This window comes from Triticum dicoccoides, chromosome 3A (assembly GCF_002162155.2).
Source record: "Triticum dicoccoides isolate Atlit2015 ecotype Zavitan chromosome 3A, WEW_v2.0, whole genome shotgun sequence".
Classification (NCBI taxonomy): Eukaryota; Viridiplantae; Streptophyta; class Magnoliopsida; order Poales; family Poaceae; genus Triticum; species Triticum dicoccoides.
Window position 1 is genome coordinate 120,994,388 of NC_041384.1, and position 15,288 is coordinate 121,009,675.

The 15,288-nt window shown below is 53.2% G+C and overlaps 1 protein-coding gene across 1 annotated transcript; it reads left to right on the forward strand.

The window, feature by feature from the left end:
• The first annotated feature begins 10,994 nt into the window (after window positions 1–10,994).
• Window positions 10,995–13,055, forward strand: LOC119267502 (putative CBL-interacting protein kinase 13). The gene has a single exon (XM_037548891.1). The coding sequence runs from the start codon at window positions 11,107–11,109 to the stop codon at window positions 12,673–12,675; it is 1,569 nt and encodes a 522-aa protein (XP_037404788.1). The 5' UTR covers window positions 10,995–11,106; the 3' UTR covers window positions 12,676–13,055.
• Window positions 13,056–15,288: the final 2,233 nt, after the last annotated feature.

Below are 15,288 nucleotides of genomic sequence, written 5' to 3' on the forward strand. Positions count from 1 at the left end.
ACCGAAGAAGAAGACTTCGGCGGCAGCCGCTCCGTCCACGTCACTTCCGCCACCGTTGGAGCAAACGGGTGGTGGAATGGACGCCGGCGGAAGAATGGACGTCGACGAGGAAGCTTATGATGCTGCCAGGTCCAAGGACAAGGCTGCACAAACCTCGGCGACTGTACATGTTCCGCGCCACTCTCAGGAGGCGCAAGACCAACAGCGTCATGGCACTCGCAGTGCCATACGCATGATAGGCCAAGACCAAGCTGGTGGATCTCGGGGCGCTCAAGACCAGCATGCACGCCAGCGTGCTGGCACGAGCGGGGCACGGTCGCCTGGACGGGATACTGCTCCTTCTAACATCTTTAGAAGTCCGAGCACGTCCCGCTCCTCGCGCCGTCCGCCACTGCCACCCACCACTCCAGCAGAAGTTTTGGCGCGAGCTCAACTGCTCCTAGATTACCCTCCGACATCGGACAAGATCGACGAATGGAGGGCCACCATTCAGAGTCTCATCGGCTACGCCAACGGCGACACTCCACGGCGGCCGAGCGTGTCGCCGCCGCGGCAAGGTTGCCGGGCACGAGCCGGTGACGACAAAACGGGTGGAGGTGCAACTACCATGCAATCACCACCCCGAAGGCCAAGATCGCCGACTCGCCGGATCCACCTCGACAGCGACTCCACCGCATCGTCGGATCCACGAGCTCGTCGCGATCAGCGCCAAGTTCTTCATGATCGACAACAAGAAGACGCTCGAACTCGCATCGAGCGCCAAAGAGAAGCGCGACGTCAATCCGACAAGCGCGCTGGGCCCTCCATTGACATGCATGCGCCAGGGGAACCAGGCGATCTGCCGTACGCGGTAGGTTGCCCTGCATTCACTCGTGAGCTGCGGCAAGTCCAGTGGCCCAGCATGAAGAACTTCAAGCCAGACGTATCGGAGAAGTACGACGGCAAGACGCATCCGTCGGAGTTCCTCAGCATCTACACCATTGCGGTGCAGGCTGCCGGGGGACAGGATGACAAGATCCTTGCCAACTACTTCCCGCTGGTGCTCAAGCCCAATGTCAGATCCTGGCTCATGCACTTGCCGGACAACTCCATATCCTCTTGGGCTGATCTGTGCCATCAGTTTGTCGGCGCCTTCACAGGCGGACACAAGCCTCATGGCCGGGAGAGTGATCTTCATCTGCTCGCCCAGAAGGAAGGAGAGCCCCTGCGCAAGTACATCCAGAGATTCAGCAGTGTGCAGCACAACATCCCAGACGTCCACCCTGCCGCGATGATCAGCGCGTTCCATCAGAACATGCGAAACCGCAGGATGCGGGAGGAAATGGCGATGTGCAAGATCAGGGACGTCAGTGAATTATATGCACTGGCCGACAAGTGTGCACGTGCTGAGGAAGGGAGGAGACTCCCCGGAGAGAATGTAGGAGCGGGAGGATCTGACAGTGAAGATGCTGCCCCGGCAAGGAAAAACCGGCGGCGGAACAACAGGAAGGGGAAAGGCAAAGAGGTGCTAGTTGTTGAGCAGTCCGGCAACGGTGGTGGCGCCAAGAAAGCCAAAGCTGGTGACTTCGGCAAGGAGGTTGCCGCGGAGATGGCGGTCGCTGACAAGCAGGACGGCACCAACAAGCAGTATTGCAAGATCCACCGCACCAAGGGCCATGATCTCCAGAGCTGCAAGAAAGTCGAGCAGCTTGTTGAGCAACAGAAAGCTGAATACGAGCGGCGCGACAAGGAGAAGGCCCAGGAAGGTGCTGGGGGATCCGGCAAGAAACGTCCCGGCCGAGGAGGACGCTGCGGCAAGGCCAAGCAGCGGCAAGGAGACAGACCTCCTCGCGGCCGCGACAAGGATGGAGATGACGACGACGATGAAGACATGGATGATGAGGAGACTGATGAGCAGGAGTTCCAGAAAGCCACAGAGGTCCTGTGCGTTGACGGTGGTGCTTCTCTGCATACCTCGCACCGTCAGCTCAAGCAGTGGGTGCGGGAAGTTAATGCAGCAGAACCACCCGTCGAGTCACGCAAGCCTCTGAAATGGTCCAGCACGCCTATCATCTTTGATATTGAGGACCACCCTGATCGCATAACTACGGTCGGGTGCTTGCCGATGTTGGTTTCACCAACAATCCGCAACCTCAAGGTCACTAAGATGCTAGTTGACGACGGGGCCGGCTTGAACCTGATCTCCTCCGCGGTGCTCCAGAAACTCCAGATCCCTGACAGCGAGCTCGAAGAGACCGGTACATTTCAAGGAATCAACCCGGGAAGGAGCAAGCCGAAGGGAAAGATCACGTTGCCGGTAACATTTGGCAGCGAGCTGAACTTCAGGACTGAGAGGGTCACGTTTGATGTTGCTGACTTTCCATTACCTTACAATGGAATCATTGGTCGTCCGACACTCGCCAAGTTCATGGCAGCCTCTCACTATGCGTACAACATACTGAAAATGCCAGGCCCGATAAGCGTCATCTCTGTCCCTGGCGACAAGAAGGATGCTCTTATCTGTGCCGACAAGATCTATCGGGAAGCAGCAGCCGCAGCAGAACGCAAGACACTTGCCGCTGAAGCTCCCAGGGGGAAGAAGAAGACCAAGTCCGGCAAGAGCTTTGATGCCCATTCCGGCAAGCGCACCTCTTCGGAGTGCTGCGCTACCGTCGAGGACGCACCATCGAGCTCCACCGGCAAGTGTAAGAAGGCAATGGCAGCTCCACCTGAGACCAAGAAGGTGTCCGCCAAGGAGGACGGCACTGGTGGTACCTTCACCATCAGCGCCACTCTTGACCCCAAATAGGAAAGCGCGCTCGTTGCTTTCCTGCGGGCGAATGTCGACGTGTTTGCGTGGCAACCGTCTGATATCCCCGGTGTTCCCAGGAAAGTAATTGAGCACCACCTTGCCGTCTGTCCTCATGCGCGGCCCGTCAAGCAGAAAGTCAGGAAACAGGCAGTGGAGCGCCAAGAATTCATCGCAGAAGAAATCAAGAAGTTGGAAGCAGCAGGCCTTGTCAGAGGAGTGCTCCATCCCACGTGGTTGGCCAATCCTGTTGTCGTGCGCAAGGCTAACGGGAAATGGAGGCTTTGTATTGACTTCACTGATGTTAATAAAGCTTGTCCCAAAGACCCATTTCCCTTGCCGCGCATTGACCAGATTGTTGACTCCACAGCCGGATGTGATTTGCTTTCATTTCTTGATGCATACTCAGGATACCATCAGATCTTCATGGCAGAAGAGGATGAAGAGAAAACCGCATTTATCACCCCGTGCGGCACGTACTGCTTCGTACGGATGCCTTTCGGTTTGAAGAATGCTGGTTCAACATTCGCAAGGGTAGTCCACCACGCTTTTGAGCCGCAGATGCACAGAAATGTGGAAGCCTACATGGATGACATAGTGGTCAAAAGCAAGAACAGGGCGACCCTGATTCAAGATTTAGACGAGACATTTGCAAATCTGCGCAAGATCAACCTCAAGCTTAACCCCGAGAAGTGCGTGTTTGGAGTCCCTTCCAGCAAGCTTCTCGGGTTCTTCGTGTCTCAGCGGGGAATTGAAGCCAATCCCGACAAGATCAAGGCCATTGAGCAGATCGAAGCACCAAAGCGCGTCAAGGATGTACGAAGGCTTGCCGGTTGCATGGCTGCTCTCAGCAGGTTTATCTCTAGATCTACTGAGCGCACCCTGCCATTTTTCAAAATTTTGAAAAAGGCAGGTCCAATAAAATGGACTCCGGAGGCGGAGGCTGCGCTGCAGGACTTGAAGAGATACCTGTCCTCCACTCCAACACTTGTCGCACCTAAGCCGCAAGAGAAGTTGCTGCTGTATATAGCGGCAACCAATCAAGTGGTTAGGGCTGCGTTAGTGGCGGAGAGGGAGGCAAATGATGAGCCAGCAACCACGGCAGATGCATCCAGCGACAAGCAGGGGGCTTCGCCGACAAGCTCTGGTCCCGACAGAGATGGATCTGCGCAGGAGCATGATAAGATGCAGAAGAGAATGGTGCAGCGTCCAGTTTACTTTGTCAGTTCCCTTCTACAGGGGGCTAGATCAAGGTACTCTGGTGTGCAGAAGTTGCTTTTCGGCCTCCTCATGGCCTCGAGAAAGCTGCGCCATTACTTCCAAGCACATGAGATCACAGTCGTCACTCGCTTTCCGCTGAAGAGGATACTGCAAAATCCAGAAGCGACAGGCAGGATTGTCGAGTGGGCGCTGGAACTGTCAAGGTTTGGCCTCAAGTTTGAGAGCACTTCAACTATCCAAAGCAGAGCATTGGTAGAGTTCATAGCAGAATGGACGCCAACACCAGATGAAGAAATTCCAGAGACGAGCATCCCCGTCAAAGAGGCAAACAAAGAGTGGCTGATGTACTTTGATGGTGCCTTCTCGCTGCAAGGCGCCGGTGCGGGCGTGCTGCTTGTCGCGCCCACCGAAGAGCACCTCAAGTACGTAGTCCAGATGCACTTTCCCAAGGAGCAAGCAACCAACAATACTGCAGAGTATGAAGAATTGCTTGCCGGTCTCAGAATCGCAGCAGACCTTGGGATCAAGAAGCTCATTGTCAGGGGTGACTCACAGCTTGTCGTCCGCCAAGTGAACAAGAACTACCAGAGTCCATTGATGGAAGCATATGTTGATGAAGTGAGAAAGCTAGAAGAGCACTTTGACGGCCTACAGATGGAGCATATCCCAAGAGCTCAGAATGACATTGCTGATGGCCTATCAAAGTGCGCCGCACTAAAATTACCTGTGGAACCAGGGATCTTTGTGCTCAAGTTGACTCAACCATCCGTAACACCATCAACTGAACAAAGCAAGAAGAGGAAGTTGGTTTCTGGTGACTACTTTCCGGCAGAGCTCCCCGAAGCCGCCGCCAAGAAAGTCCCCAAGATCAACACCAAGGATGCTGAGGGGCAGTCTGCTCCGGCAAGCCTTATAGTTTGTTCCGTTGAAGCAGACGCTCCAGACAAGTTTTGCTCCGGCAAGCTTGCCGGGGAACATCAAGCTCCGGCAGGGCCGCAAGTCCTTGCCGTAGAAGCGGATGTTCCCGCAGCAGCAGATGTGCCTTTAGTCCTTGTTGTCGAGCCACAAGCTCCAGCATGGGCACAGCAGATTGTCCATTTCCTTCAGACAGGAGAACTTCCCGAAGAGCAAGAAGAAGTGGAAAAAGTAGCCTGGCAGTCAAGTATGTACCAGTTTGTCGATAGCATACTGTACAGAAGAAGACTCAACGGTGTGAAATTGAAGTGTATTTGCCGGGAAGAAGGACAAAAGCTGTTGGCAGAGATACATGGAGGCATATGTGGCCACCACATTGGCGCAAGAGCACTTGCCGGCAAAGCTTTCCGGCAAGGTTTCTTTTGGCCGACAGCCCTCCAGGATGCAACTACACAAGTAACCAAGTGTGAAGCGTGCCAGTTCCACTCCAAACAGATACACCAGCCAGCTCAAGCTCTCCAGACGATCCCTTTATCCTGGCCATTTTCGGTCTGGGGGCTCGATATCCTTGGCCCTTTCCCCCGAGCTGTCGGGGGCTTTGAGTACTTGTACGTCGTAATCGACAAGTTCACAAAGTGGCCGGAAGTACAGCCAGTGAGGAAGGTGACAGCACAGTCAGCAGTCAAGTTCTTCAGGTCAATTGTTTGCCGTTTCGGGATCCCTAACAGGATCATCACCGACAACGGCACGCAATTCACGAGCCGCACCTTCATGCAGTACGTCCAAGACCTTGGCGCCAAGGTCTGCTTCGCTTCTGTTGCTCATCCGAGAAGCAACGGTCAAGCAGAGAGGGCAAATGTTGAAGTGCTGCGCGGGCTCAAGACCAGAACTTTCGACAGGCTGCGCAAGTGCGGAAGAAACTGGATCGAGGAGCTGCCGGTGGTTCTTTGGTCGATCAGAACGACGCCAAATCGAGCCACTGGCCAGACGCCTTTCGCTCTAGTCTATGGAGCAGAGGCAGTTCTCCCCACGGAACTCGTATACGGATCTCCTTGAGTGCTCGCTTATGATGAGCTTGAGCAAGAACAGCTGCGACAAGACGACGCGCTGCTCCTTGAGGAAGATCGTCTTCAGGCTGCTATACGAGCTGCTCGATACCAGCAAGCTTTGCGCCGCTACCATAGCCGCAAAGTTAAGGCCAGAAGCTTCGAGGAAGGTGACCTTGTTCTTCGGCGTGTTCAGTCCGCCAAGAATTCCAACAAGTTGACGCCGAAGTGGGAAGGCCCTTATCAGGTGAAACGAGTCACAAGGCCCGGCGCTGTCCGCCTTGAGACCGAAGATGGCATTCCGGTGAGCAACTCCTGGAACATAGAACATCTTCGTAAGTTTTCCCGTAGGGCGCTGTTGCCGGAACCCGTTCCGGCAACCACCCTTTGTACAAGTCTTGCCGCTGTTGCATGTAATCCTTTGTACAAAGCCGAGCGCAGATCCCGTGCATAAATAAAACCCCATGTGCTCCGCACAACTTGTCCATTTCATGCATTAGTTTCTTTCTTGCATGCGTTATCTGACACTTTGTGCAGCACCTACATCCGGTAAGCAATAACGAGCCGAAGGGCTCCATATCATTATTTTCTCTTCTTTCTTCTTTTCAACAAAGGAAAAGAAGGTTCCCTCGCACACAAGTTTGCCGGGGGGAAGGAGAAGATTGTGGTATGGACCAGGCGTCGTTCAAGCAAAGTTTTGCCTTGCCGGGAAGCAAACGACAGAAAAGATAAGTTGCCAAAGTTTGAGCAATCAGTTTTTAAATTTTTGAGTTATCTTCCTCGAACGGCCCTGCTTTGTATGGAAAACCTGTGCGCGGAGGAACCAACTCGTGGCTAGTTGCGCCCTTACTTTGTTTCGAGTCCGCTCAACAACTTAAGTGTGCTGCATCTAGTCGCGACAAGGTTTTTTGTCGGAAGCAGCGCCGCCAGTAGGCTGCTGACGTTCCGCACTCAGCGCTCGCGGCTCGGGTGCCTGCGCCGACAAGTTCCCTAGAAGCGTAGGGTAAAAACATACAAAGGAAGGAATCTAGTAGAGGAAATAACATAGCAATTGATAACGGAAATAAAGTTATATTACAAGATAACTTGTCGCAGCTCTAACAGACTGTTTTCATAACATGATTAGCAGCGACAAGGGAAAAGAAGAAATTGGCGGCCTAGTCTACGCGGTCGCCCTCAACCCTCTTGATCTCGCTCATCTTGTCCACAATGGGTGCGACAAGGGCCTTGAGTGCGTCCCGATCGGCGTCTGGCGGCAAGGACTTGAGGACGTTGGTGAAGCTGAGGCCTGGATTGCGGAAGGCCACCTTCATCAGCACCTTCTAGAGAACTCCGAGAAGGGCGGGCAGAGCCCGCAATAGAAGAACAGCGCGAAGAACGGGTACCCGTTTGGAGCCAGTTCCAAAGCAGCGGCCGGGAGTACCCTCGTGCGCGGATGCGCCCGCGTCTCCGTCGCCCAAAAGAGGTAGAAGTACTCCCTCAGCTCCTTCGCGCCGAGCTGGGGGGAGAAGATCGCCCGCTCCTTCCGCAGCGCCGCGAGCCGCTGCGCCTCGGCCGACTTCACGCCCTTTCCCTTGTCGGCTTTCAGAGCCATGGCGGAGGTGGTGGGGGAGATCGACGGCGTTGGTGATGCTGGTGGCAATGGGGGGCGGAGCGCTGCTCTCTCGGCTTCGAGAAGAAGGGGGGGAGCGGCGGAGGTTCGTGAAGATGGAGTAGTAGCAACCAGCGAGGGGGAACGAACTGCCCCTGTTTCCTCTGCTTATAAAGAGGGACGGGGCGGACGTTTCGCCCTTCCGAATAAAGAACCACCCACAATCTCTCCCACGACGCCGCATTCAACGCGTGCCGTTAGGGGAGAGCGCGGTGGATACGGAGCGAGATTCGGCGTGGCCCAGTCCGCGTGTGCCCGTGCCCTGTCTTGGGCCTGGCCCAACAGCGCTCGGCACCGTGTCTGGCCCAGGCCCGGGGGCTCCTGTCGGTGTACTAGAATAGGGGTACCCTAGTACCCCGAACTTGTGCACGGGCAGTTGCAGCACCCCGCGGCAAGGCTTGCCGGGAGAACGCCAAGATCCTCCGTGGTTCCCTTGGAGCCATTCAAGAACAAAGTATTTAAGCTCAGGAGACAAGGCCCCGGCAAGAGGAGCTTGCCGGGAAGGCCAACCAAGGCACTCCAAGGAACTTGCCGTGACGCGCCACGCGCTCCGGCAAGGCAACAAGGCCCCGGCAAGAGGAGCTTGCCGGGAAGACCAACCAAGGTACCTCGAGGCCCGGTGAGCGACAAGCTTCCGGACCCGACAAGATAACAGCAGCGCCAAGGCGCTTGCCGCGGCAGGCGGCCACTCTGTGCCCACGCTCCAGCGCATCCACCAACGTGTCGCTCTGGGGACCTCTCCAGGCGCGCGTGGCGGGAGGCTGTGCAGCCAGCGGTGCGCAGTGGCATGCGAAGCTGACAAGATCGCCATCGTGGCGAACGGTGGCGCCCCTAACGGTCCTTTTCTGCACTGTTTGGGCGACTCAGACGGGCATTTAATGCCCTTGTCCCCTGCCGTCAGGGTTAGGTAGGGTGCACTGTACGAGTAACTGTACCAACCACCTCACTTTTTACATTTGTACCCTTCTCTGCGTTGCCACCTGTCGATGACCCCTTTAGCGTATAAAAGGAGGCTCATGCGCAACGTAGAGGAGGTTCGACTGGTTCGGAAACCAGAAAAACACTACGCTCTCTCTTTGGAGCAAGAACACAAGATAATCAAACAAGCAGCAGTAGGAGTGTTATCTCTCCGGAGAGCTCCGAAGCTGGGTAAACTGCTCGTGTGCTTCGCCTCGATCTGCTCTTCGTGTGATCTCCGCCCCCCGCCGAACCGAAAGGGGCTCGGTCCGCCGGCCCCATAGGTGTTCGTGGATCAGTTTCCCCGACAGTATATCGCCTACGATAAATGTCGAAAACATTGCCTTGTATTTTCTTTATCTTGATGCACCGATGGAAATCCTAACTGTTATGTCTTACATTGTTCATCATGTGCTTCTTTTGATGGTGTAGGTCCACTGGCCTTGCTGCACTAACAGTTCAACAGGACATTTCAGTTACTGGTACCCTTTCTTCTTCTTCTTAATGCTACTTACTATTACAGCTATGCTTTTATCGGCATTCAAATCCAGGTACTCTCAACTTCCATCAGAGCATACTAGGTTGGTAGTGCCCAGCCTAAAAGGGCTATGCACAAAATAATAATATTCTGAAACGACTTATAAAAATGAATTTCAGTTCACTAGCATTTGGAGAAAAGAATGAGCGGATAGCAGAAAGGTTAGGGGGCATGGACGAATGGGCTGTCCGTGCCCCGACCCTGTGGCTGAATTTCAGTTCAGTAATCTAGCTCCTCACACACACTTGTAGCCAGAAACGCACCGACATACCTGCAAATTCTGATGGGGTAACCTAACCTAACCTAAATAGCTTGCAAATTGCATTTGACCAGAACTCCAATACAAACTAAAACAGAAGCACCCGGTTTTATATTTGGCAGAGAAGCCATTCAGGAAAATTTCTGTACCCTCTTTCCCTGTTGTTGGGCTGGCAGATATTAGTGGGGGTCACATCATTTTCTCGCCCGTGTGTGTGTGTGTTGGATCTGACGTGTAATGGCAGGCCCGGGGTGCCCCATCCATAGTTATATCCATATTATTGCGTTTCTTAAGCTTTTCTCGCCAAATGTTTATCCGTTCTTGAAGTTTTCTCTGGCATTTTCTATGCGCCAAGAGGTAGCCATAATGATTTTCTTTCCGTTTGTTTAAGCCCGTGAAAGTTTCATCGTGTCGACCATGCAATGCAATGCAATGCACCCCTGTGAAAAAGAAATGCAAAGTCAAATATAATGAACATGGGCGCTGTGGAAAAGTAGTTTCTTGTTTTGTTTGGAGAAGAGAAGGGAGGGGAGGAATATACTCAACCGTAGTGTCCCCTGGCACTTTGGGAGGCTGCTACGACTACACGACAATACGGGACATTCCTTCTGCTCGTGTTCTTGAGACCAACTGACCTTGGAGCAGCAAAAAGGCCACTATTCTCTATCTGAAAAGAGTGTAGTGTTATCTGATAATATTAACTTTTTCCCGGAAACTTTCAAACAACCTCTGAGGCTCCGAAGAATCCTTGCTCATATACATTGCCCCTTTTCCTCCAAGTGCAACGTGTGAGAAATATATGAACTCGGAGTTAGACTGCTCATATATATTCATCAAAATAACAACGCATTTTTTGTTTCTATTTTCTTTCTAGATCTCAGAAGAGTTAAGTAGTTGCCAGGACAAACAGGTGGCATCTAAGGACGCTGTGCCAAAATTTCTTGACTAACACAAGAAATTGTTGAAGTGGTGACCCACCAACCTTCGTCCTACGTGGAGGATAGCAACAATGTGCCTGTCAAATGTTGAAATTCGTACTGCACCGACCATCTGGTCCAATCAGAGCTGGACTCGTACTATTATTTTCCATCCAATTGTCAAATGAGGACTTGCCATCTAATTATTTCCCGACGAAATGACAGTACCATCACAGCAGAAAAGAGAACCCTGAAATGATCATCTGCAGATCAAAATCCTTACTACTCGAAACCGACGGCCAAGATAGCGTCATAATCCACGAATGAACGGTCGGATCAGCCGTCTCATCATCAGTGCCCAAATTACCTCTAGGCTATCACATATTCAGACACTCTTTCTTTTTTGTAGAATTTGCCTTTTTGCACACTGCAAAAAGGAAAATCAATTGACTTGAGAACACGAAAACTTATCTGCGCGTTAATCCACCACAATGGAGTAAAGAAATGCAAAATCTTACCAATAAGAACTGTTCACGGGGACTAATGAAAAAAATCAGCAAAAAGTCAATCTTTTCTTTAGAGTTTTATCTTTTTGAAACTCTTTTCTTCAGAGTCCAACGCCAAGCACCACAGTCCTCGGGGCATCTATTTAAGCAGCATCCCATGTCTCCATTCTATTCTCTCCTCTCCTCCCATTCTTTTGCCGAAGGGAAATTTTCAATTTTTTTGAAGGAAATTCTCTCCTCTCGGCCCATTCTTTGCAGTTAGCTAGCTAGCGAATTCTTTCATCGGATTCTTGCTCGTCGGTCGATCAATGGCGCGGATGGCAGGCAAGGGGAGCAGCGGCAGGGCACTGGCCGGCGGGGCCAGCGGGGCCAGTGGACGCGAGCGTGAGGGGAAGAAGGCGCTGCTGCTGGGGCGGTTCGAGGTGGGGAGGCTGCTGGGGCAGGGCAACTTCGCCAAGGTGTACCAGGCGCGCAACGTGGCCACCGGCGAGGAGGTGGCCATCAAGGTGATCGAGAAGGAGAAGGTCTTCAAGTCCGGCCTCACGGCGCACATCAAGCGCGAGATCGCCGCGCTCCGCCGCGTGCGCCACCCGCACATCGTGCAGCTCTACGAGGTCATGGCCACCAAGCTCCGCATCTACTTCGTCATGGAGTACGTGCGCGGCGGCGAGCTGTTCGCGCGCGTCGCCAAGGGCCCGCTCCCGGAGGGCGAGGCCCGGCGCTACTTCCAGCAGCTGGTCTCCGCCGTCGCCTTCTGCCACGCGCGCGGGGTGTACCACCGGGACATCAAGCCTGAGAACCTCCTCGTCGACGACGCCGGCGACCTCAAGGTCTCCGACTTCGGCCTCTCCGCTGTCGCCGAGCAGATGCGCCACGACGGGCTGTTCCACACCTTCTGCGGCACCCCGGCCTACGTCGCCCCCGAGGTGCTCTCCCGCCGCGGCTACGACGCCGCCAAGGCCGACCTCTGGTCATGCGGCGTCGTGCTCTTCGTCCTCGGCGCCGGCTACCTCCCGTTCCAGGACCGGAACCTCGTCGGCATGTACCGCAAGATCCACAGGGGCGACTTCCGCTGCCCCAAGTGGTTCTCCCCGGAGCTCCTCCGCCTCATGCACCGCGTGCTCGACACCAAGCCGCCGCGCCGCGCCTCCGTCGACGAGATCATGGAGAACGAATGGTTCAAGGTCGGATTCCGCCGCTTCTCCTTCCGCATCGAGGACGACCGCTCCTTCACTTGCTTCGACCTCGACGACGGCGACGCCTACGCGCCCACCTCGCCGCCCGACACCCCGCGGACGGCGGACGGCAGCGACTACGGCGACGCCACCGATCAGCAGCAGAAAATCCCGGGCGGGATGACGTCGTGCGGGTCGGCGCCGTCGCTGCTGGAAGGGAGGTTCGGGCAGCTGGGCGGGAGCTCGCGGCGGCGGTCGAGCCTGAACGCGTTCGACCTCATCTCCTTCTCCCCGGGGTTCGACCTCTCGGGGCTGTTCGAGGACGGCGGCGGCGAGGGGAGCAGCGGGGAGGGCGAGCAGCAGCAGAACGCCGCGCGATTCGTGTCGGCGGCGCCGGCGGAGCAGATCCTGGCCGCGCTGGAGCGGACGGCCGCCGCGGCGGGCATGGCGGTGTGGGCACGGGAGGACGGGTCGGTGATCATGGAGGGGACGCGCGAGGGCGCCAACGGCGCGCTGGCGGTGGCCGCGGAGATCTACGAGCTGACGCCGGAGCTGGTGGTCGTGGAGGTGCGGCGCAAGTCCGGCGGCGCGGCCGAGTACGAGGAGTTCTACCGGGCGCGCCTCAAGCCCAGCCTGCGGGAGCTCATGACCGAGGAGCCGGCGCCACGTGTCGGCTCCAAGGAGCTCACTCGGAGCGTGTGATCGTGCCGTCCATGCATGCACGCACGTCTGCTTGACTGGTCGTCTATACGGCGTCCGTATACTTGGCCATAGAGCTGTACGTACAATACGTACGTACGTATATCTGTGCATATGGTACATGTCACGCCACAATACATACGCATGTACAGTATGTACCAAAAACAAGTATGTACATACACCATTTTTTGGGGCGGTGCTATGGGTGGTGCCTATTTTGAAAGGTCCATTCCATGACACTGTGTAAAGGGTAAAATGGGGAAATTGGATGATTGCTAATTAATTACTATTAGGAGATTATGTGTGTTAACTGTTAAGTGTGAGATGTTTGATGTTGTTGATGTATGAATCCTCTGTATGTTTTGAGAAGGAAATTAATGAAACGCATGGATTCTTTTCCTTTTTTTGTTTACATACTCTCACAGCCACACAATCTTCATATGCTCCAATAAAAAAAATCTCCATACACTGATCACTGTCAAACTTATGTGTCATACACTCATGCATTATATTTTTATTTCTTTTGCGAATACACTCGTACATCAATATGATATACTCCTTTAAGGTTAGCATAAAGTTGAGCCATCTATTTTGAAACGGAGGGAGTACAAGTCTTTGCACACGTTCCACTATGAACCATATATGGATATATATAGATGCATTCCAGAGTGTATATTCACTCATTTTGCTACATATGTAGTTCATAGTGAAATCTCTATAATGACTTATATCTAGGAACAGAGAGAGTACAACCTAATACTTAATCGTCGTTGCTATACACAATCTGAAGTTCTGAAGGGGTCCAACAAGGTTGGAAAAAGCGGTAGGCGTAAGCGAGGAGGTTGGCCTTCGCCTAGTGCCTAGGCAGTGCCTAAGCGCCCTAGGCGTGGCCTAGGCGGTAATATAATTGTTACTCGTAGTGTCTTTGTGATTATTATATGGGTGTTGATATTAGTTTAGGGCATATAAATAAGTTGATTAGCATCTACTGCCATTGGAATATAACCCGTTTTGCATATTAGTGCGGTATGTGGCATGATTTCTTACTTGGATAGATAATTCCTTGCTTGCCCTGCCTAGACCTCCATTTATGCCCTAGGCAAGACGTTTGGTCACTGCCTAGCGCCTAGGCGTGCCTAAGCGCCTCCTAGGCACTGCCTTTTCCAACAGAGGGTCCAGCCAAGAAGAACGACACACAATTTACAAGTAGTTAAACAGTTAGGCCTGTCTTCAGACCACTTTCTCGCCTCTTGCCGGCGCCGCCGCTGGCTTGCCTTGTTTCCTGTGGCCTTAGGCTATGGAGGTGCGATGGGGCTTGGTCCTTGCCGGTGGAAGGGTTGTTGCATCGTTTTAGGTGTCTTTTTGTGTCTATTTAGGATTTGTGCCATGTTGAAGACGACGAGGCGGAAATGGCTCCCTAAAGATAGAGTAAGTTTCTCCCCTCCTAGCCTCGGCCTGGTTGTGCGCCTAACATGGTCGAATGGCATGTGGATGGGTGTCTTTGGTGGATCCTGCTGGATTCAGTCGGCGTTTTGTCTTCAGTGAATCTATTGAATCCATCTTCGCTCGTCTACGTTCGTGTGTCTATAGGTTGCATACTTTTAATATATGCTTCTCTTCATCGGCACCGGTTGCTGTTCTGGAGCATTGATCCTGGGGACCATAGCACGACGACTTTTCGACTGTCTACGATAACAAGGTTTATCCGGCTCTGATAAGAGAGGGGTAACGACGGTGGCGTGCATTCGGTTCGCTTCAATATTTGTAGTCGCCATTAAGTTGTCTACGAACCTGCAAGTGATTTATGTTACTTTTGATATTCTTTGTATTGCCATGATTATTGATGAATAGATCGAATGTTTTTTTGAAAAAAATAGAAGCAATTAAGAGTAACCAATTTTATTTTATTTGAAACAAGAGGGCAATCGAATTAGGACTACACTTCAAAAGCATTGCACTGTTTTTACTCCGGAATTAGCAACTCCAACAGTCTCGAATTGGCTTCGAGTTTTGGGACACCTGGTTAAACAGATGTACCTATAAGCTTACCTAAGTATATAATCTTATCTCTTGGCATCAAGAGCCACCTAATCCAAAACCCAGGAAGCTTCACAGCCACAAGCTCAAAACGGCCCCGCGATTAACCAATTTGGACGGAGCGGCCAGAGGCGCCGCGTACGCAGTGGCACTGCACCTTCCACCCGCCCATTTCGCATCGCACGGTCGTTTGGACGTTAAACTAATTTTTTTCGAAAGCGACAATTTTGGAAACATCTCAGCTGGCACGACGCTTCACCTAGATTAAATTTTGTTACGTCGCGAGATCTAAAAGTGAACAGGTCAGGTGTACACGTAGGAGTGCGCGCGCGAGTTAGGCCAGGCCGCGCGTGTCATACACAGTGGCGGAGCCGGAAACTCAATATAGAGAAGGCCAAACATATCATATAATGTTAGAGGGGGTCAAATCATCCAAATTTAGCTAATTTTGCTTGACAAATGAAGGATTTGAAGCACATATAGTTGTGTTTATGAGAGCATAGGGGGGCCAAGGCCCCTGCCAGCACCCCCTGCCTCCGCCACTGGTCATACATAGGTCAGACGTCGTCACCCGGCACG